The sequence below is a fragment of the Lutra lutra genome, chromosome 2 (assembly GCF_902655055.1).
Source record: "Lutra lutra chromosome 2, mLutLut1.2, whole genome shotgun sequence".
NCBI lineage: Eukaryota > Metazoa > Chordata > Mammalia > Carnivora > Mustelidae > Lutra > Lutra lutra.
In genome coordinates this window covers 138161228-138181784 of record NC_062279.1, presented here as the reverse complement: position 1 = coordinate 138181784, position 20557 = coordinate 138161228, and the positions used below count along the sequence as shown (strand labels likewise).

General features: G+C 40.5%; 1 protein-coding gene across 2 annotated transcripts in view; it reads left to right on the top strand.

Annotated features, from left to right (window-relative positions):
* The first annotated feature begins 111 nt into the window (after positions 1 to 111).
* Positions 112 to 20557, top strand: part of TBC1D9 (TBC1 domain family member 9) — a 123161-nt gene continuing 102715 nt past the window's right edge. Inside the window, exon 1 of one of the 2 annotated variants that reach the window (XM_047718511.1) lies at positions 112 to 513. In XM_047718511.1, the coding sequence (XP_047574467.1) occupies positions 384 to 513 (130 nt within the window). In that variant the 5' untranslated portion in view covers positions 112 to 383. Of the gene's footprint in view, positions 514 to 16657; positions 16692 to 20557 lie in introns of those variants that run through there. The other variant, XM_047718512.1, reaches the window with a different exon arrangement.

Genomic DNA, 20557 nt, shown 5'->3' with positions numbered 1-20557 from the left:
CGCAGCCCTGCCCGCCGCGGGCCCGGATCCCGGGACTGAGCGCCGCCACTTCCTCCTCCCGCTCCTCGCGCCGCGGCGGGCGGGAGTCGGGCTGCGGGGCGGCGGGCCTGGGCGTCTGCGGCCCCGGGCTCGCGGGGGGCGGCGCCGCCGCGGGGAGGATGCTGCTCGCCGCGCCCGCGTCCTCGCCGTCCTCCCCGGCCTCCCGCGGGGGCTTTGTTGTGGCCCGGGCGCCGCGGGCGGCCGGCTGGTGAAGTAGCTCTCCGCCGCCGCACCTAGCGGGGGAGAGGGCGCGCGTGTGCCCGGGAGTGCGCGCCAGTGCGCGCCGGTGTGTGCAGGACCCGACCCGCGGCCCCATTGTGTGTCGGCCCTCGGCGCCCGGGAACATGTGGGTGAACCCCGAAGAGGTGCTGCTGGCTAACGCGCTGTGGATCACCGAGAGGGCCAACCCCTACTTCATCCTGCAGCGGAGGAAGGGGCACGCGGGCGACGGAGGCGGCGGCGGCGGACTCGCGGGTAAGGACCCGGGGCCAGTCGGTGCTGGAGGGGGCCCCGAGCGCTGCGGCGCCGCCCGCGGCCCTGGGCTGCGGGCACCCGGGACGCCGCCCGGTCCCCTGGGGCTGGGCGGCCCACCCCACTTGGGTGCGTGGAAGGCATCAGGAGTCGTGATTTTTCAGTCTGTGAGAGAGTGATTCTTCTCTTACCTTGTCAGGCTAGGGGGCCCTTCGAGTACCGGGCGCCCCTAAGTGGGTGATGTTGATGAGAATGGAGATTGGGGGGGAGGGAGCAGCCCTTATGCATTGAATGCAGTACTCCTCCCTACCCGCCCCCCACCCCTGCCTATTCCCCCTTAAAAATGCCGCTTTGTATATGGGCAAGAGAGGTAGAGGATGATTAATTTTTCCTGCCTTCTTTTTGCTGATCACGGCAGGATCAGGTATAAAATGCTCTTTTGTTTCCAGGGAGGCAATCAGTAAGAGGCTGGTGTGGTCATTTCGCGTATTAGTTTTGACCGAAGAGAATGAAAAAAGATTTTTGTTGTTGTTGTACCTAATTCGACATAATAAAGCAAGTTATCTGGTTGTAAAAAGAATTACCGGTATGTCTGCATTTTAACTATTTTAACTCAATCACTTAGCTGAACCCCCTCACAAGTTATTATTAATAACGTAACTACTACTAAAACCCCCTGCCCTATAGTTTCGGGATTGTAAAGTCAAACCCATATCCCAGGTAGTGCCATATTAGAAAAGCCTTCGTTATTAACTAACTAGTTTGCTTGTTTGGGAGGTTACAAATAATCTTGAACTCATACCATATTGGAGAAATTGGACCTTCCCCCTCTCCATGGTGGTTAGCAGAAAGAGAACTGGGATACTTTTCACCATGAAGTTAGCAGAAGAAATAGGAGAGGTTTAACTAGGAAAGAGACTGCAGAAAAGAGATGAACTTTGACCTCTTAAGGGTCCAAAATATATCACCCTCTGGGAGCTTGCCTGCTAGCTAAATTTTTGCTTTCAAAGTTTTGTGCTATGAACTAAAAATTTTTGATATGGTATGTATTTAGTTACGATTATAGTTTACAGACTAGTTTCCTCAAGATTAAAATTTAAGGGACACATTTTATGGCATATGTGGGTTTAAAGGATTTTGCTAGTATATCATATTGCCTATACCTAATGGTTTTTCTACATTTTTTCTGCCATAAAAGAGAAGGCAGTATGCTGAACTCCAGACCCTATTCTGGAAATTCTGATTAGTGGGGTAGAATCAGAATTTTCCAGTTCATTTTGTAGAAGTTATCTAACTATATACACTAGTATGTAGATTGTCCTTTGAGCCTAAAACAACAACGTAAAGTAGGTAGTTTATTGTATTAACAAAGAACATTTCCTGCCTGGAGTTAACCATCCTACACTGTATAACTACTAAGTAGTATTTCTTTTCTAGAGTCATATGCTGTAGGTTATGAAAAATTCAGAAATGCCAGAGCTTTCTTTTCCTAGTTAATATTTTTATTATGTTCTTCCTGGCTCAGAACTGTAACTAACCACAGTCCACCTGGAATCTCATTATTGATAACTTACTTCAGAAAGATAAAGTTACATCTTTTTACAGCTATTGCAGTCATTGCTAGAGTGATTGAAATTATTATCACGAGTAAAAATATTCCTGCCAACCAAGGCTTTTTTTCAACTACAGGAGGAAAAATGTCTGCTCAGATAGATTGGTGCCACCTTAAATGTAGCAGGAACGTTTTAGAAATCCTTGAACTATGTATAGCATATTTCGATCCTAACGTGAGTTCCTTCATGCGTTCATCAACTTACTAAATCATTTAACAAATATTTATTGGCAGTGTCTGAAGCGCCAGTGTTGTGAAGCTCACAGCCTTGTGGAGCGGACAAGTGTTGATAAAATAATCACATAAATTAATATAAATTAATATATATTTGCTACTCCACAGGGTCCCAGCAGAAAATAGAACCAAACCTAGTCCAAATGAAGAGAATAGGTGAAAAGACAACTTAGAAAGATGGAGGCAGGGTTACCCGAATCAGAGAAAGGCCCAGTGGGGGGGGGACTGTTACCCACTCCCAACCCCCCCACCCCGCCCAGGTGGCAGGGATGATGTTACTGGAAGTCTTGTGTGCTGAACCCAGGCAGGAGGAGTTTGGGCCTCCTAAGAAGCAGACTGTGCTAGAAAGAAACACAGAGCACAGCAAAAAGGAAATGGAGAGGACATGCCTGACTTCTCCTCTCATACCGTGTTAGCTTCTGCCACTGTCTTTGATCTGTGGCACCCAAGAAAGCCAGCTATATAGGATGTTCTGGTGATCTAGTCCCTAGGGATCAGCCTCTGAAGGATGGATTTGGAAGGTAGGAACAAACTGAGAATGACTGGTCCTGATCAAAAAGAGAGGAACATGTGTTGGTTACCCTACTTGGAGAAAGGGGGTGGGCATGGGGGCAAGGAACATTTCCCTGAAGAAGTGACACTTGAGCTGAGTGAGAACTGAAGGAAGGAAAAGATCAGCCTGTGAGGAGAGGAGGGAAGACCCAGTGTTGGGTGTCAGTTGTTGGAGATTTTTCTGGAAGATCTCTGGACCTTTATATAATGTATATTATCTGTACCAGTGCACTCATTAAGGTGATGATGATGATGAGAGGATGAATGGAAACTGGCCTGCTCGGTGGGAACTGGCCAAGAGTGCTCAGTAGTCCATAGTGTTTGGGGAGATGTTGGCGCAAAAGCTTTAAAAAATAATGGGTCACAGTGAAGACCTTTGCTTTTTTTTGTTTGTTTTATTTTATTTTATTTTTTTAAAGAAAACCAGAGGTACTTTATTTTTTTTTTTTTTAAAGATTTTTTATTTATTTGCCAGAGAGAGAGAGAGAGAGAGAGCAAGCGAGTACACAGAAGCAGGCATAGAGGCAGGCAGAGGCAGCGAGAGAAGCAGGTTCCCCGCTGAGCAAGGAGCCGGATGCAGGACTCAGTCCCAGGACCCTGGGATCATGACCTGAGCCAAAGGCAGTGGCTTAACCCACTGAGCCACCCAGGTGTCCCTGTTGGTTTTATTTTTTAAATTAAGCTATTCCCTTCCCCATCCCAGGCAATATACATAGGTATTGAGGCAATGAAGTTTGTTTTGTTTTTTTTTTTTTACTGGAGATGCATTAGATTTATTTACTTAACTTACTTAAATTTAATTTACTTAACTTAATCTCCTTTAACTGAGATTTCATACGTCTACAGAAAAGTACACAAAATAAAGATCCAGAGCACAGTGACTTATCACAGAGTGACACCTTATAACTAATACCAGGATAATAAATAGAACATTGCCCCCAAAGCTCCTCCTTGTAACCCTCTCCCAGTCATTATTCACCCTGTCCCAAAGGTTAAAAAAAAATCAAATAAAACAACAACAACAAAAAACTAACAACTATCCTTGTGTTTTTTTGTTAACAGTTTTCTACTTTTCTTTATAGTTTTTTGTTTTTGACAACGTATCTCTAAACACATGTTTTGGTTTTGCCTGTGTTTTGAACGAGGAATGAATGTAATCAGAGTATGCATTCATGTGTTTGGATTCTTTGCTCAGCATTGCAGTTGTGCTATTTATGAATGTTGTTTCTTATGGGTCTAGTTTATTTTTCTGTGCTGTATGGGATACTATTACATGAGTATACCACAGTCATTTGTTCATATTTATCCATTGTATTGTTGGTGAATCTTTGATTTGTTTGGGGGCATTAAAGGCAAGGTAGCTATGATCTTTCTTGTGTGTGTTTCTGTTGCCTGTGGGCATACATTTCTATTTGGTCTGTACCCAGGAGAGGAATTACTAGCTCATAGGTTATGTGTATCATCAACTTCAGCAGATAATACCAAACTCTTTTCCAGAGTGGTTGTACCAGTATACTCCCAACAGCAGGGAGTATTTGGGAATTTCCCCTGCTCCATATCCTTAACAATATTCTTAACAATATCATCAGTCTTTGTAATTTTTACCATTCGTGTGGTTTTATAGTAATATCACATTGTGGAGTTCATTTGCTTTTTCCTAACTGATGCGGTTGAGCACCTTGTCATGTTAATTGATCATCTGAAATATTCTGACATGATTGAGTCTTTGCCCACTTTTCAGTTGGATCGTTTGTCTTTTTCTTACTGATTATCAGTAATTTTTTAAAAATATATTCTGGTGATGAGTTCATAGTTGGTTCTACGAATGGCAAAATCGTCATTCTGTTGCTTGCCTGCCTATTCACTCTCTTAAGGAGAGAGTGATTTCTTGCTTAATTTTAATGTCCAAATTCTTTAAAGGTTCCATTTCCTTTGTGGTTGGTGTTTTATTATGTCCTATTCAAGAAGTCTTTTTCTAGATTGAGGTAAATGTTATCTTCTAGGAATTTTTCAGTTTTAACATCTAAATTTATATTTACAGGTAACTGGGAATTAATTTTCGCATATTGTGTGAGATAGGGGTCAAGTTTTATTTTTAAAAAATTTATGTGGACATCCAGTTGTCTCAGCATGAATATTGGTAAATCTGTTGTTACTGTTCTGTAGGGCTACCTTGGTCATAAGTCAAGTGACCAGATACATGACAATTGACTTGTTTGAGGACTCTAGCCTCTTTCTTTTATTTATTAAAATATTCTTGCTCCAGGACCACACTGTAGTTTTATAGTAAGAGTTTACATTCATTTAATCAAGTATTTATTTTTTTAAAAGATTTTATTTATTTATTTGACAGACAGAGATCACAAGTAGGCAGAGAGGCAGGCAGGGAGAGAGGAGGAAGCAGGCTCCCTACTGAGCAGAGAGCCCCATGTGGGGCTTGATCCCAGGACCCTGAGACCATGACCTGAGCCGAAGGCAGAGGCTTTAACCCACTGAGCCCCCTAGGTGCCCCAATTTGATCAAGTATTCTTTTTTTCTTTTTTTTTTTTTTTAAAGATTTTATTTATTTATTTGACAGAGAGAGATCACAAGAAGGCAGAGAGGCAGGCAGAGAGAGAGGAAGGGAAGCAGGCTCCCTGCTGAGCAGAGAGCCCGACGTGGGACTCAATCCCAGGACCCTGAGATCATGACCCGAGCAGAAGGCAGCGGCTTAACCCACTGAGCCACCCAGGTGCCCCTTGATCAAGTATTCTTATCTTGTTTTTTTGTTAAGAGTTTCTCAACTATCTTAGTCTTTTACATTTACACAGCATTTTAGAATCAAAGTATTAAAGTTCCACCGAAACAAAACAAAACCAAACCACAGCAGCAATAAAGACTTAAACTGTTGGGATTTTGATTGCAATTGCATTGAGTCTATAAATAAATTTGGAGAAAACTGATATCTTTATAGTATCAGAAGTCTTCTGGTCCATGAACATGGTATGTTCCTCTGTTTAGATCTGTTAAAATTTCTCTCAATGATGTTTCATAGTTCTCTGTGAGAGGGTTTACACATATTTTATTAGATTTATTCCTAGATATTTTGTATTTTTTCACTCTACTGTATATTTTATCTTTCTAAAATTTCATTTTCTAGGGTGCCTGGGGGTGACTGGTTGGCTCAGTCAGTTGAGCATTAACTCTTAGTTTCAGCTCAGGTCATGATTTCAGTGTCATGGGATCCAGCCCTGAGTTAGGCTCTGTGCTCAGTGCCAAGTCTGCTTGTCCCTCTCCCTCTGCTCCTTCCCCCACTCTCTTTCAAATAAATAAATAAAATCCTTCAAAAAAGGAAATAAGTATCTAGGATTCCTGGGCAGCTCAGTTGGTTGGGCTTCTGATTCTTGATCTTAGCTCAGGTCTTGATCTCAGGGGTGTGAGTTCAAGCTCCATGTTGGGCTCCACACTGGCTGTGGAGCTTACTTTAAAAAAAAAATTCTCTAATATTTTATTTTCTAATCATTTCTTTGTTGACCTCTAGACATTGTTGTTATTTTTTATATTGACCTTATATCCAGGCTCCCTCACTTGGCTAATCTCTTATTTAAGAAATTTGCATCCTTATAAATTAGTAGGATTGGATTGTACTTTTTCTTTTTCATAACATTGTTCTGAAATGTGGTATCAAGATTATACTGGCCTTAAAAATTAAGTTGGAGAGGGGCACCTAGGTGGCGCAGTTGGTTAAGCATCTTTCTGATTCTTGGTTTCAGCTCAGGTCGTGACCCCTAGTAGTGAGATCCAGCCCTTCCTGGGGCTTCATACTTAACAGAGTCAGGTTGAGACTCTCTCTGTCTCCCTCTGCCCTTACCCCTGTGCTCTTCTCTCTCTCAAATAAATAAATAAATCTTTAAAAAAAAAAAAAGGTAAGTTGGAGAGAGCTTACTATGTTCAGTTTTCTAGAAGAGTTTGTGTGATAGCAATATTATTTCATCCTGAAATGTTTGGCAAAATTCACTGGTGAAGAAGTCTAGCCTTGAACTTTTATTTGTGGGTTTGTTGAATTGTATGACAACTATTCAAATAATTTAAAATTTTCTTTTATTGTCAGTTTTATAAGCTATTTCTTAGATTTATCTTTTTCATCTAGATTTTCAAATATTTTGGCATAAATTTGTTAATATTCTCATTTTTATAATCTCATTTTTAATATCTGTAGGATGTACAGTGATATTTTAGGTGTCTTTTATAAATAAGAGTTTTTTTTTTTCCCCAATCCAGCTTAAATTTTTGCCTCCTAATTTGATTATTTAGTCAGTGTACATGTGACTTTGGTGTAACTCTACTATCTTATTAAGTGCTTTCTCTGCTCTATTTTTTATTTTTCTTACCTTTTGGTAGGCTATGGGATTTTTTTTAATGATTACATTTTCAAGCCTCTTATTAGCTAGAAATTATACATTTCACTATTCTTTTAGTGGTTACTCTGGAGATTATAATGCATTCCTAATTTATAAAGTATATTATTCATTGGTACTTTCATTTTATTTAACTTTTAAAAACTGGTACTTTTAATTTTTTCTCAGATAACATAAGGACGTTGGAATACTTTAACTCCATTTACCAGCCCCCCACTCCCAACTTGTATACCATTGTTTTAGTGTATTTTAATTCTTATATATTTTAATATGAAAACATATAATTACTACTATTTTTAAGTCTGTATTCAGTTACATTTCCACATATGTTTATAGTTTTTGTTGTACCTTCTTCCATTTCTGTGCTTTTTTGGGGATCATTTTTCTATTGTCTGGGGAAAAAAAAACTTTTCTATTTCTCTTAGTGAGAGCCTGCTTCCTGCTGCTGAGGAATTTTGTTTTTTATGTTTGAAAATGTATTCATTCTCCTTTCATTCTTGAAGGATATTGTTGTTTTGAATGATTGGCAGTTAATATTTTTGTAAGTATGGTTAAGATATTGTTCTATTGTCTAATGATTTCCTTTTTTTTCCTTTTCTTTTTTTTTTTTTTTTTTTTTGAGGAGTAAATTGTCACTCTGAATTAATATTCCTTTGTAGATAACATGCCTTTTTCTCTAGCTGCCTTTAAGGTTTTCTCTTTGATTTTGGCTTTCTGCAGTTTTTAAAAAATTTATTTTACTTAAATTCAATTAATCAACATCTAGTGTATTATAAGTTTCAGAGGTAGAGTTTAGTGATACATCAGTTGCATATAACACCCAGTGCTTATTACATCACATGCCTTCCTTAATGCCCATCACCTAGGTACCCTATTCCCCACCCTCCCCCCATCTCCTCCCACCCTCTGGGTTTCTGCAGTTTTATTATGACCCAGCTGTTTGTGAATTTTTAAAAGTCCTGCTTCATGTAGTAGCACTTCTTTCATTAGTTTTGTAGACTTCTCATCCACTGTCTCTTTAAATCATTCTTATCATCTTTATGGCATACCCATTATGTGTATATTAGATCTTTTCATTGTATCTTTCATGTCTGTTACTTTCTGATTTTTACTTGCTTTCATCTTGGTTACTTTCTTTTGGTATATGTTTTAATTTACCATCTCTTTAACTGTATATAGTCTGTTAAGCCTACCCGTTCTGAATTACTTTTTAAATTTGAAAATTCCCATTTGGCTCATTTTTATAAATTCCAGTTATCTATCAAAACTCTTAATATTTAAAAAAAAAAAAAATCTATCTTGGGGGCACCTGGGTGGCTCAGTTGGTTGAGTGTCTGACTTGGTTTTGGCTCAGGTCATGATCTTAGGGTTGTGAAATCAAGCCCTTCATTGAGCTCTGTGCTCAGCGGGGATTCTGCTTGAGAGTATCTCCCTCTCCTTCTGCTCCTTTCCCTGCTCTCTCTCTCTCTCTCTCAAACAAATAAATCTTTAAAAAAAAAAAATCTGTCTTGAGTATGGCTAGCATAGTTATTTTACAGTCTCTGTTCTCTCCCATATCCCAAAGCCCACATGGGTTTGTTTTGTTGTCTCTTGTTCCTCCAGTTTTCATTCATGCTGTTATGTTTTCCTGTATGCCTGGCTACTTTTGATTATGTGCTGGACATTGTACTTCTACTTTGCAGAAGTAATCTGAAGTAAAAGATGATCGATATGAGAGAATTTTTTTCTTGCAGTTGCAAACCAAAATCATGTTACTTTTAGGTATTGATATATTTCAAAACTGAGCTCTAACCACAGTGATTTTTGCCTACTTAAGACTCACACTTGTGATTAGGTTGTAGATCTTGCAGATCCCAAAGGAAAGAGAGGGAAGCATCATTGGTTTCTCTACCTCTTTGGTGGCACTGATTCCTATCCTTGTCTTCCCAATCTCTGATTCTGTTAATCTGTTAATCTGTTAAAAGCACATCCAGACTTTTAGCCACTCAGCAGTGCCTTCTAGAAGAGTCTGAGGCTTCCCAAAATAATAGCTATCCCATATGTAAGGCTCTTCTCTTTGAGCTGCTCTCTGTCCTAAGTGAAGTAATTTCTCTTTTTAAAAATTTTTTGATATTTTAAGGTATATTTTATTTCTTTTGTATAGTTGTCCTTAGTAGCAAATTACCTTGTGCGCCATTATAAGGTGGCTGCTATTATTATTTCCATTTTCTACAAAAAGAAAATAAGGTGTCAGAAAGATGGTATGACTTGCCATGGTCACGGCTAGTAAGTTAAAGGCCTATTAGATTTTGTATTTATTTTTCTTTACAAAACTAATTATAATGGTGTGGACTAATCTTACCTTCTTTACTATTCTCCTTGACAATCTAATAAATATTAAACTGTTGATGCTATCTCCAGAAAAATGAAAACACCCCCAAAATTTATATGCAATTTCAGGAGTTCTGTGAATCCCAAGTGAATTAGTACATAAATGCTTCAAGTTAGAGGATGTCACCAAAAGATCAAGACAATTTCTCATTAAGGAAATCAAAAGTGTAATATCCACTGTAGGCAGTTCTGTCAGAAATGTGTTTGAGTACCAGCTATTATGAGTGCTGAACTTGATAAAGATATACAAGGAAGGCAAAGGCAAGATTCTCTTGCGGAGCCATTCATTATTAACCTCGTGATCAAACCTGTATCAATAAATTTGGGAGAAGTAAGAACATATGCATGGAGATAATGATTCTAGTGAAGACTAAGGTTCTCAGATTGTTTACTTTGGAGATTCAGCACTAGACTGCCCAGGAATTGGATTTTTTAATCACAGGGAGACCTTTGCAACTAGAGAAATACCCCACTTGCTTTCTGATGAAGAAAACCAGGCTGTCCCCTAAAAACGTGTCTCTTTGACACAGGAATTATTTTGAGCTAAAAGCAATTAAGAAGCAATAAACATGGAAAAAGCTCTCACTTTCACTTTAAGGCAGGAAATAAATTCCCCTTTTCCTGGAGACAGACTCCTATTAGCCCAGAGAAGCACCAGAGGAGTTTGTAAATAAACCTTGTTAAAATAACCCTTACCTTCCTAGTTAAGAAAGATGAGGACTGTCTAGCTCTAGTTGGATTACTCCTAGCCCAAACCCTCATGTTCTGTCAGTCTTTCACAAAGTATAGTTTGACTAAAAGGTATAAAAGCTCCTGCTCTGGCCACTTCTTTCTTTCTTTAATCTCCTGTGAAGGCTTCCATGTACATGTACAAATTCAGTAAAATTTGTATTTTTTTTTCCCTTTTACCTTTGTCAGTTTAATTTTCACACCCAGCTAGGGATCCTAAGAGAGTCAAGGAAAATTTTTCTTCCCCTGCATGAAGAACTCCCAGTGGTGAGAGAAATAACAAAACAATGCTCTTAAAGCCCTCACTGGTAAACAGGTGCCTGCTTTTAGGGTAAATGCTTTCATGTTGCTAATTCATAAGTACTGTTGGCTAAGCAAAGTTGGCTCTAGTTGCATTTAGCAGTAAAAGTTTTTCTTTGTAGATTCGTTTATATATAAAAGCAAGTAAAATTTATGTTAGTTCCTAATGAAGTCTAATGTTACAACTGGTGATTCTGCATCGGGATGGGCGGTCCTCTACAGCTGTGTATGGAGTTGGCTCATAATACAAATAAACAAGCATTACTAGCAAGGAGCATGATTAGGTAAAAGCAGGTGTTGCTTGCTTGTTCCATGAATTTCTCCCCCCTCTCTGCTTGTTAGGATGAACTTTAAAAGAATTTTGTCCGCAGAATGCTTTTTTTTTTTTTAAAGATAATATTTATTTCAATCTCAAGTAGGTGGAGAGGCAGGCAGAGAGAGAGAGAGAGAGAGAGAGGAGGAGGAAGCAGGCTCCCTATGAGCAGAGAGCCCGATGTGGGTCTCCATCTCAGGACCCTGAGATCATGACCTGAGCCAAAGGCAGGGGTTTAACCCACTGAGCCATCCAGGTGCCCCTGTCCGCAGAATGCTTTAATCACCCATTCCAATTTGTCTTGAGACTTTACCTTATTCTACAAAGAAGCTCAAAGTTGAATGCATATAATTTGTGTAGGATTTGAGATGGCTTTTGACATCTTTAGGTTTTTGTAAACTGGTCTCAAAAAGTAGGGGGTGGTGGGGGCACCTGGCTGGCTCGGTCAGAGGAGTGTTTGACTCTTGATCATGGGGTGTGAGTTTGAGTTCCAACACTGGGGGTAGAGATTACATACATACATACGTACATACATAAATACATAAATAAATAAATTTTTTAAAAAGGGGGGAGGGGAATATTTACTCCAGGGTTTCCTTCATAAATTTGAGGGGTTGGTGCTGACCTCTTCTAGGGACACTATGTATACATTCTGCTTTGCCGTCATGCATGGGGATCCCACCTTATGAAAAGATCAGGTTCTCAATTGTGGGATGGTTCCCACACCTGCACAAAAGCCTACACAAAGCCTGTTTTGTAGTTGTGTACAAATCAGGACTTTTGTCATTCGGAACTGGGTAGCTTATGCCAATAGCTCTGGTAGGTACCACCTTGAGTTCTGGGTGTCAGAGGCCAAAGCCCGTGTGTGCTCCAGGGCACAGCAGAATGTAGGGAATGCCACAGGAAAATTGGAAAACCACCAGGATTGCTCTTTGTACAACTTCATGGTCACTACCTGTGTAGTGACCTCTGGTCTTTTCCAGTCCATCCCTTGGTAAGCAGACCTTGGGATTCAAATCCCAGCCCCATCTATTACCAAGAGATAGCATTTGGGAAGTTTCTCTTCCTTTCTGAACTTGATTTCTTTATGTAAAATGGCTTAATAATCCTTAGGTGCCTGTTGTGAAGATTCTATTTAAGCTAAGATATGTAAAGTACAGGAAGCATAAAGAGCCATTCACAGATGATGGCCCATCCTTGTTCTACCCTTGCGGAGGATCTAGGGAAGGTGTGAGAAAGCAACTGACCTCTAACTAATTCACACCAGTGTGTGAGCCCCAGAAAAGTCCGCAGTTTACAGAGACATTGCCTTTTTCAAAGGGCGCTGTTAAAGCAAATGGATGACTGATATTTAGGCAGCTTAAAAAAGCAAAGTCATATTCAGGCTTTTTGGAAGATGGAAATTTTCTTTAAATGTGACTTTTGATCAACAACTTTAAGTTGTTTCTATATACCTCCCTTTTCCCCCTCCCTCCTTCTCCCCCTTCCCTTCAGGACAGGCACTTTTTGAAAACTGTCAGGAAACCTAGTACTCTCTCCCACTGTCCTGCCTCTTTCCTCTGTCCCTCTTTCCTCTCCTCTCTCTGTGCGCAAATGATTCTCTCTGACTTCGGCAAGGGGGACTTCTAAGGAAAAGACTGGGGTAGGAGCCAGAGAGGGGCTACCTTTTCTCTCTATATGGATAAGTGGTTGATTAGTCAGGAGTTTGTAATTTAGAAACATGGATTCTAATAGTTAAACTGGAGAATGACAAAGAAGTCCTTCACCTACCTTCCCCATTTCTTTGTTTTCCTTTCCTGTCAGATGTATGTTCTAGACAGCTCAGAGAGGATAGACCACTCTTTTTTTTTTTTTTAAAAGATTTTATTTATTTATTTAACAGAGAGAGAGAGAGAGAGAGAGATCACAAGTAGGCAGAGCAGCAGGCAGAGAGAGAGGGGGAAGCCGGCTCCCTGCTGAGCAGAGAACCAGATGCGGGGCTTGTTCCCAGGATCCTGGGATCATGACCTGAGCCGAAGGCAGAGGCTTAACCCACTGATCCACCCAGGCACCCCAAGACCACTCATTTTTAAAAGTGTTCTAAAGTTGCCACCGGCATCTAGCTTTCTTCAATCTCCCTTCACACTTTTGCTCCTAGGTTATTCACGTGTCCTTTCAAGAGAGCTGGGATCCATTCTAGAGTTCCATTTAGGTTCTTCTAACTCCTCTGGAGATCTGGACTAGGAACTGGCATTTATGAGACTGACACGCTGCCTACTGCGCTAAGAAGGCACTGGAACTGGCATTTAGATGAATCAACTCTTAACTTTCTGTGTGGGTCCTAGGAGCACAAAGCTGGACAGGTAACTGTCTAGTCCAAGAGGTGAGGTCTATGAAACACCCCCTCTCACCTGCATCATTCTAAGAGTTAAAGACTCATCTCTGTTTACACTCCGAACAACAAAAAAGTGAACGCTTATTGATCACATTTAGTTTTTTCCTAAATTACCTGCGTGTAATATTTCTTAATAAGGAAAACTATTTCCATTTCAGTAGTACCAATTAGTCTTTTTAATCCCTGTTAACTTAGGAACCAAGGTAGTCCTTAATGAAATTGAACAAGACTTAACAGACCTGTATTTGGACTTTTTTTCATTAAAGCATAAAAAGAAGAAATCATTGATTCATTTACTATCTCTCACCCCACTGGCATTTTATAACATTTACGTATCTATTGCTATAGTAAATAATAGAAAATACAGTGTTTTTAAGAACATCTTTGTAATAAAATTTCATATATATGGTCAAAAGCTAAATTTCAAAGCATTGTTATTATGGCCATATTGTTTTCTGTATTAACATACAATGTATTATTTATTTCAGGGGTACAGGTCTCTGATTCATCAATCTTACACAATTCACAGCACTCACCATAGCACATACCCTCCCCAACACCACCCCATCCCTCCCATCCCCCTCCATTCCACAAACCCTCAGTTTGTTTCCTGAGATTAAGAGTCTCTTATGGTTTGTCTCTGTCTCTGGTTTCATCTTATTTCATTTTTCCCTCCCTCCCCCTATGATCTTCTGTCTTTTTTCTGAAATTCCTCATATCAGTGAGATCATATAATTGTCTTTCTCTGATTGACTTATTTTGCTTAGCATAATACCGTCTTGTTCTTTCCATGTCTTGCAAATGGCAAGATTTCAGGGTTTTGATGGATGCGTATTATTCCATTGTATATACATACACCACATCTTTGTCTGTTCATCACTTGATGGACATCTAGATTCTTCCCATAGTTTAGCTATTGTAGACATTCCTGCTATAAACATTGCTGTGCAGGTGGCCCTTCGGATCACTACATTTGTATCTTTGGGGTAAATACCTAGTAGTGCGATTGCTGGGTCATAGGGAGCTCTATTTTCAACTTTTTGAGGAACCTCCATACTGTTTTCCAGAGTGGCTGCACCAGCCTGCATTCCCACCAAAAGTGTAGGAGGGTTCTTCTTTCTCAGCATCCTTGCCAACACCTGTCGTTTTCTGACTTGTTAATTTTAGCCATTCTGGCTGGTGTGAGGTGGTATCTCACTGTGTTTTGATTTGTACTTCCCTGATGCCAGGTGATGTTGAGCACTCTTTCATGTGTCTATTGGCCATTTGGATGTCTTCTTTGCATAAATGCCTGTTCATGTCTTCTGCCCATTTCTTGATTGGATGTTTATTCTTTGGGTGTTGACTTTGATAAATTCCTTATAGATTTTGTATATTAGCCCTTTATCTGATGTCATTTACAAATATCTTCTCCCATTCTGTCGGCTGTCTTTTGGTTTTATTGACTGTTTGCTTTGCTGTGCAGAAGCTTTTTATCTTAATGAACTCCCAGTAGTTCATTTTGGCCTTTGTTTCCCTTGCCTTTGGAGACGTGTCTAGTAAGAAGTTGCTACAGCTAAGGTCACAGAGGTTGCTGCTTGTATTCTCTAGGATTTTGATGGATTCCTGTCTCAAATTGAGGTCTTTCATCCATTTTGAGTCTATTTTTGTGTATGATTTAAGGAAATGGTCTAGTTTCATTCTTCTGCATGTGGCTGTCCAGTTTTCCCAGTTGTTGAAGAGACTGTCTTTTTTCCACTGGACATTCTTTCCTGCTTTGTCAAAGATTAGTTGACCATAGAGTTGAGGGTCTATTTCTGGGCTCTCTATTCTGTTGCATTGATCTATGTGTCTGTTTTTGTGGCAGTACCTACTATCTTAATGATTACAGCTCTGTAATAGAGTTTGATGTCCGGAATTGGGATACCACCAGCTTTGGTTTTCTTTTTCAGTATTCTTCTGGCTATTCAGGGTCTTTTCTGGTTCCATACAAATTTTAGGATTATTTGTTCCATTTCTTTGAAAAAAGTTGATAGTATTTTGATAGGGATTGCATTAAATGTATAGATTACTCTAGATAGCATAGACATTTTCACAGTATTTGTTGTTCTAACCCATGAGCATGGAACTTTTTTCCATTTCTTTGTGTCATCCTCAATTTCTTTCGTGAGTACTCTGTAGTTTTCTGTGTAGAGATTCTTTGTCTCTTTGGTTAGGTTTATTCCTAGATATCTTATGGTTTTGGATATAACTGTAAATGGGATCCACTCCTTAATTTCTCTTTCTTTTGTCGTGTTGTTGGTGTAAAGATGAAACTGATTTCTGTGCATTGATTTTATATCCTGACACTTCACTGATTTCCTGTACAAGTTCTAGCAGTTTTGGAGTGGATTCTTAAAGAATCATATCGTCTGCAAAGAGTGAGAGTTTGACTTCTTCTTTGCTGATCTGGATACCTTTAATTTCTTTTTGTTGTCTGATTGCTGAGGCTAGGACTTCTAGTATTACGTTGAATAGCCGTGGTGATAGTTGACATCCCTGCCATGTTCCTGATCTTAGGAGAAACGCTCTGAGTTTTTTTGTCATATTTTTAAATTAACACTTGATTATGTATTTTTTAAATTAATTTTATAAATATCATAAAGTATAAAGGCAGAGGAGCTAACATTTGCTGAAATCCTTCTGTGGTTCAGGCATTCTGCTGAGAACTCATTGTATGTCACAAATTTGATTTTCAGAACAACCCTGTAGGTTAGATGTTCCTTCTATTATAGATGAAGAAACTGAATGCTTCAAGAAGTAAGATCCTTGAGGAGACCTTGCCACTAACAGCTTGGATTTGTACTTGAGTTTGATTGAATTTGGAAAGGGAGAAGGAAGATAAAAAAGGAGAGAGGAGGAAGCATTTGGAAAGCTAAAGGAAGCTGGAGCAAAGTGAGCCCCAGTCTTAGAAATGCAGGCTTGAGTGTGGAAATGAAGGGAGCAGGAGGAGCAAGCCTGCCCCTTTTCCTGGGCTGTGATGTCACTGACTAGCGGCTGTCATGGGTGACACTTTACATGACTTCTATACACCAGGGTGGAAATCCAAACACCATCTCTGGATTTTCCTAAAAGGGTTTCCAAACTTTTCCCATTTCCAGTTTTCTAGCAAGCTGTCTTTGGGACCACAATATGGAGCCATTCAAGTTAAGAAGCATTGACACTCTGGGTGAAGGACAGACAAGGGCAAGGCCTCTTTGTATGACTATTCCACAAAGAAAACCAGTATCCATGCATATCACGAATGAGGTCAATCTCAAAGAATGTATGGCCGCCAAGGAGGTAAAATGTAAACTTGACATACAGTCTTGATTTTTGAGTAATGTAATTTATGTCAAATATCATAAAGATTTTCTCTGCTTAGTATCTGCTTTTCTCTGTGGGGGTATAAAAATATTGAGATTTCAGTGGGATCATACTTCTCAGACCTTTTTTCCTTTTAGAAATACTTAAGCTGGTGGGGATTTGAGGAGGTCCTTGAATGGCCTGAAATTGTACATAAGACTTACGGAATTCATTAGGAGTGTGTGTTTTTCTAGAGCAGAGGCTCTGCCACTTCATTAGCTGCTTAAAGGGGATTGTGAACCAAATAAAGGAAGAGCTCATACCCTACAGTCTTACCTTTCTCAGTGCCGAATTTCCCACCAAAGCAGTTGTCAGAAATTTATTGCTGTTGCTTTTACCAGGATTACTATGCACTGTAAGAAGTTGTATCCATTTTTAGGTAATTCTGTGGCTGTATATTGTTTAAACAATGGTAATACATCAGTGTCCTTGAATACAGTGATAAAAATGCTCTTGCTTCTTTTACTCTTATCCTGATACCCAGATGTGGGACTGTTCAACCACAATTCTCAGTTTGTTATGGTGGGGAGGACCCTGGGGGCGGCGTGTGCGTGTGCGTGTGCGTGTGTGTGTGTGTGTGTGTGTGTGTGTGTAGGGGGAGAGGGAAGGGCCCAGGAAGGGAGGGAGCTGGTTTTTCCCTTCCTTCTAGATGCCCTTTGCAGGCAGCCCTCCCTGGGATGCTCTGTAATGTAGAGCTCACAGCTCTAACAGGTAACTCCCCTGTTTCTCCCTTATCATTTCTCCTCCTCCGTGGGCAAGGGCAGAGAGAAATGGGGTCTAAATACACAACAGTGAGTTGACATTTCCCTTTTGCCCCCTTCAGGTCTGCTATCAGACCGTGTTTGTGCAGTTCTAAGCAGATGGCCTGGCTAATCATTACAGAGCCTGCCCCCCCCCACCTCGCTTAACTGCCAGAAGCTAATCCTCAAAATCTAAGAACTGCAAACTCCTCTTTCTTCCTGTTCTCTGTGTTTCAGCTGGGTCATCTCTAGTCTCTCAGTCCTGGCCCGAGGTTACTGCCCCAGTGTAACCTGGGATCTTGAGGACGGGGTGCCATCTGCTCTGTGACTTTAACCATTTGTCTGTTCTTGTCTGTGTATCTGAGAGCCCACTGTCCCCTTCTTCCTTGCACTCTCCCCGGTAAGAGCCAGTTTCCCCCTCTCCTGACAACCCCATCTTCATGGCAGATTCCATAAAGGCCTCATGTCATTTTGTTTTTGAAAAGATTCATAAACGTATGGGCTGTTCTGTTTTGGGGTCCTGCTAATTTTGTCCTTATGATGCCAACTTCAGGGATGTGTTTGACCACACAAACACCCTAGGACTTTTTCACAACTTAAATAACTTCACTTGTACCCTGGGTAGAGAAATATCTAGAAAGTATTTTGATCTGTCTCCCCTTCCTTAGTGCCAATAGAAACTTTGGGCTGCAGAGGACACCTCCTTGCTCTTTTGCCTTTTGTGGACATTTCAGTTTGTTACTGGGACTGTATACAATTGGATGTCACAGCTGTGCTAAGCTTTAGCATGTGTGCTTTTAAAAGCCTCCTGCAGGTTTCTATTTCTCTTATGCTTATAACCCACATTTTAAGATTTTTTTATTGACAGAGAGCGAGAGAGAGAGAGAGAACATAAGCAGGGGGAGTGGGAGAGGGAGGATAATGGACATTTTTAAAGTGTAGAAGAACACACAGATTTTTAACGTCCTTAGCTCAGCACTTTCTTTTCCTTGTTCATATTTACCAGCTTGAACTTTGTCTTAAAGGATCCCTAATGCTTAAACAGAGGAGCAAGAGTATTTTCAAAAAGGTTTTTTAGTCATTGGCCTAGTTATCTCTGAAGGGGCCTTGGAGATGCTCTTCAAATAGAATGTAAATGTCACAGAGAATATTTGTTGCTGTTTGAGATTGTTTGTGGCAGAGAGAAAGAGTTTGATAAGAAATTATGTATTTGCCTTTCATTGAAAATTATACTCAGAGTAAGAGAGCTTAAACATTCTTGGTGGTTGCTATCTTCAAGGGATTTCTAGAATGGAAGGAGACCCAGCCATGCTAGCTCTTTTTTTTTTTTTTAAGTTTTTTTTTTTTAATTTTGTAAAGATTTTATTTATTTATTTGACAGGCAAAGACCACAAGTAGGCAGAGAGGCAGGCAGAGAGAGAGGAGGAAGGAGGCTCCTCACTGAGCAGAAAGCCTGATGTAGGGCTTGATCCCAGGACCCTGGGATCATGACCTGAGCTGAAAGCTGAGGCTTTAACCCACTGAGCCATCCAGGCGCCCCCATACTAGCTCTTAAATGTGTGACCATGACTCTTAACTTCCTTGGGACTATTTTCTTTCTGAAAAGGAGAGTGGTTCCCCCCAGCCACCTGACATCTTCATTGTGAGGATCAAATGAGCTACTGAAAGTGCTTGGGAAGCTGAAAGCATCTGTCAGGTTTCATATGGGGTCCAGATTTTGTATTTCCAAGGAATCCTCCATCCCCTCTGCCAAATCAGCAATAGCCGCAGTGACAGTATCCTGAACCCACTGGGCAGCCCTCACCTTGGTGACAGCAAGCACCAAGTGGAAATAGTGCGTACACAAGACAGACTTGCCTGCAGGAGCAGACAGAAGTTCCTTAGAAAGAAGGAAGGAAAGAAAGGAAGGGGAGGAAAGAAGAGAAGAAAAAGGAAAAGAAAAGAAAAATGTTTGGTTTCAGTAACTGTCTGGAGTGGCCAGTTGTCAGGTCCTGTATTTTTTAAATCTAAGCGAAACTGACGGACTATTCCTTATTTCTTCGGGAGTAGATCACGCATGATTTTTACGTCCCACACAGTCAGACAGTTCCATGTACCTTGTTATGATTTCATTCTGGGACAATCAAAGCAGGAAGTGCGGAGGAAGCCTGCCTCCCTGTTCTTGGGCAGCCCTTTGTCCAGCTTCCCAGGCTCCCAGGGACAATCGGGAAGAAATGAGTGTAAACACACACACTAAGAATTTAGTGTTGTGTAGTTTGAAGTTGTTGGGTTCTTTGCTGAAATTTAAGGGAAAATGAAGCTCCAGGCATTAAGAAGGACTTACAGTCCTTCCCTCCCCCAAGCCCCTGAAGGATCTAGGAAACAACTCTCAGAAAGAGAAATTTTGGGGTGCCTGGGTGGCTCAGTGGGTTAAAACCTCTGCCTTCGGTTCAGGTCATGGTCTCAGGGTCCTGGGATCAAGCCCCGCATTCGGCTCTCTGCTCAGCAGGGAGCCTGTTCCCACCCCCCCACCCCCCCACCCCCGCCTCTGCCTGCTGCTCTGCCTACTTGTGATCTCTGTCTGTGAAATAAATAAATAAAATCTTAAAAAAAAAAAAAAATTTCTCTGGGAAGACTGTTTCTTATTTTCCCCAGGGCAAGTCTGATCTTGACACCAGCTAAATAAAGGAGGGATTAGTAACTGGATGTTTAATAACTCCTGGCATTTTAAACTCAAATAATGCTTTTTGAAGGGGCCTGAGGAAGGAGGGAGTGGAGGGAAGAGGGATATTGTCTATATAAGAAAGGTCAGTTTTTTAAAAATGTTAAACACTTAGGAAGATTCTTTATTGCAGAAAGAAATACCTTTTCCCAAATATTTTGAAACATACAGGCCTCTCAGCCTGTTTTTGTTTTTTCTCTTTCTTTGTTTTTCTAGCTTTAATAGAGATGTAGTTTATGGTTATAGAGATACATTTCATTACTATGAACAATAACTGTAGTTTTTTTTTAGTGCGAGGTGCTAAGTGGAAGCTGGTCTTCATCCCGGCGTCAGGAAGACAATCAAGAGCGATGGGACCAGGG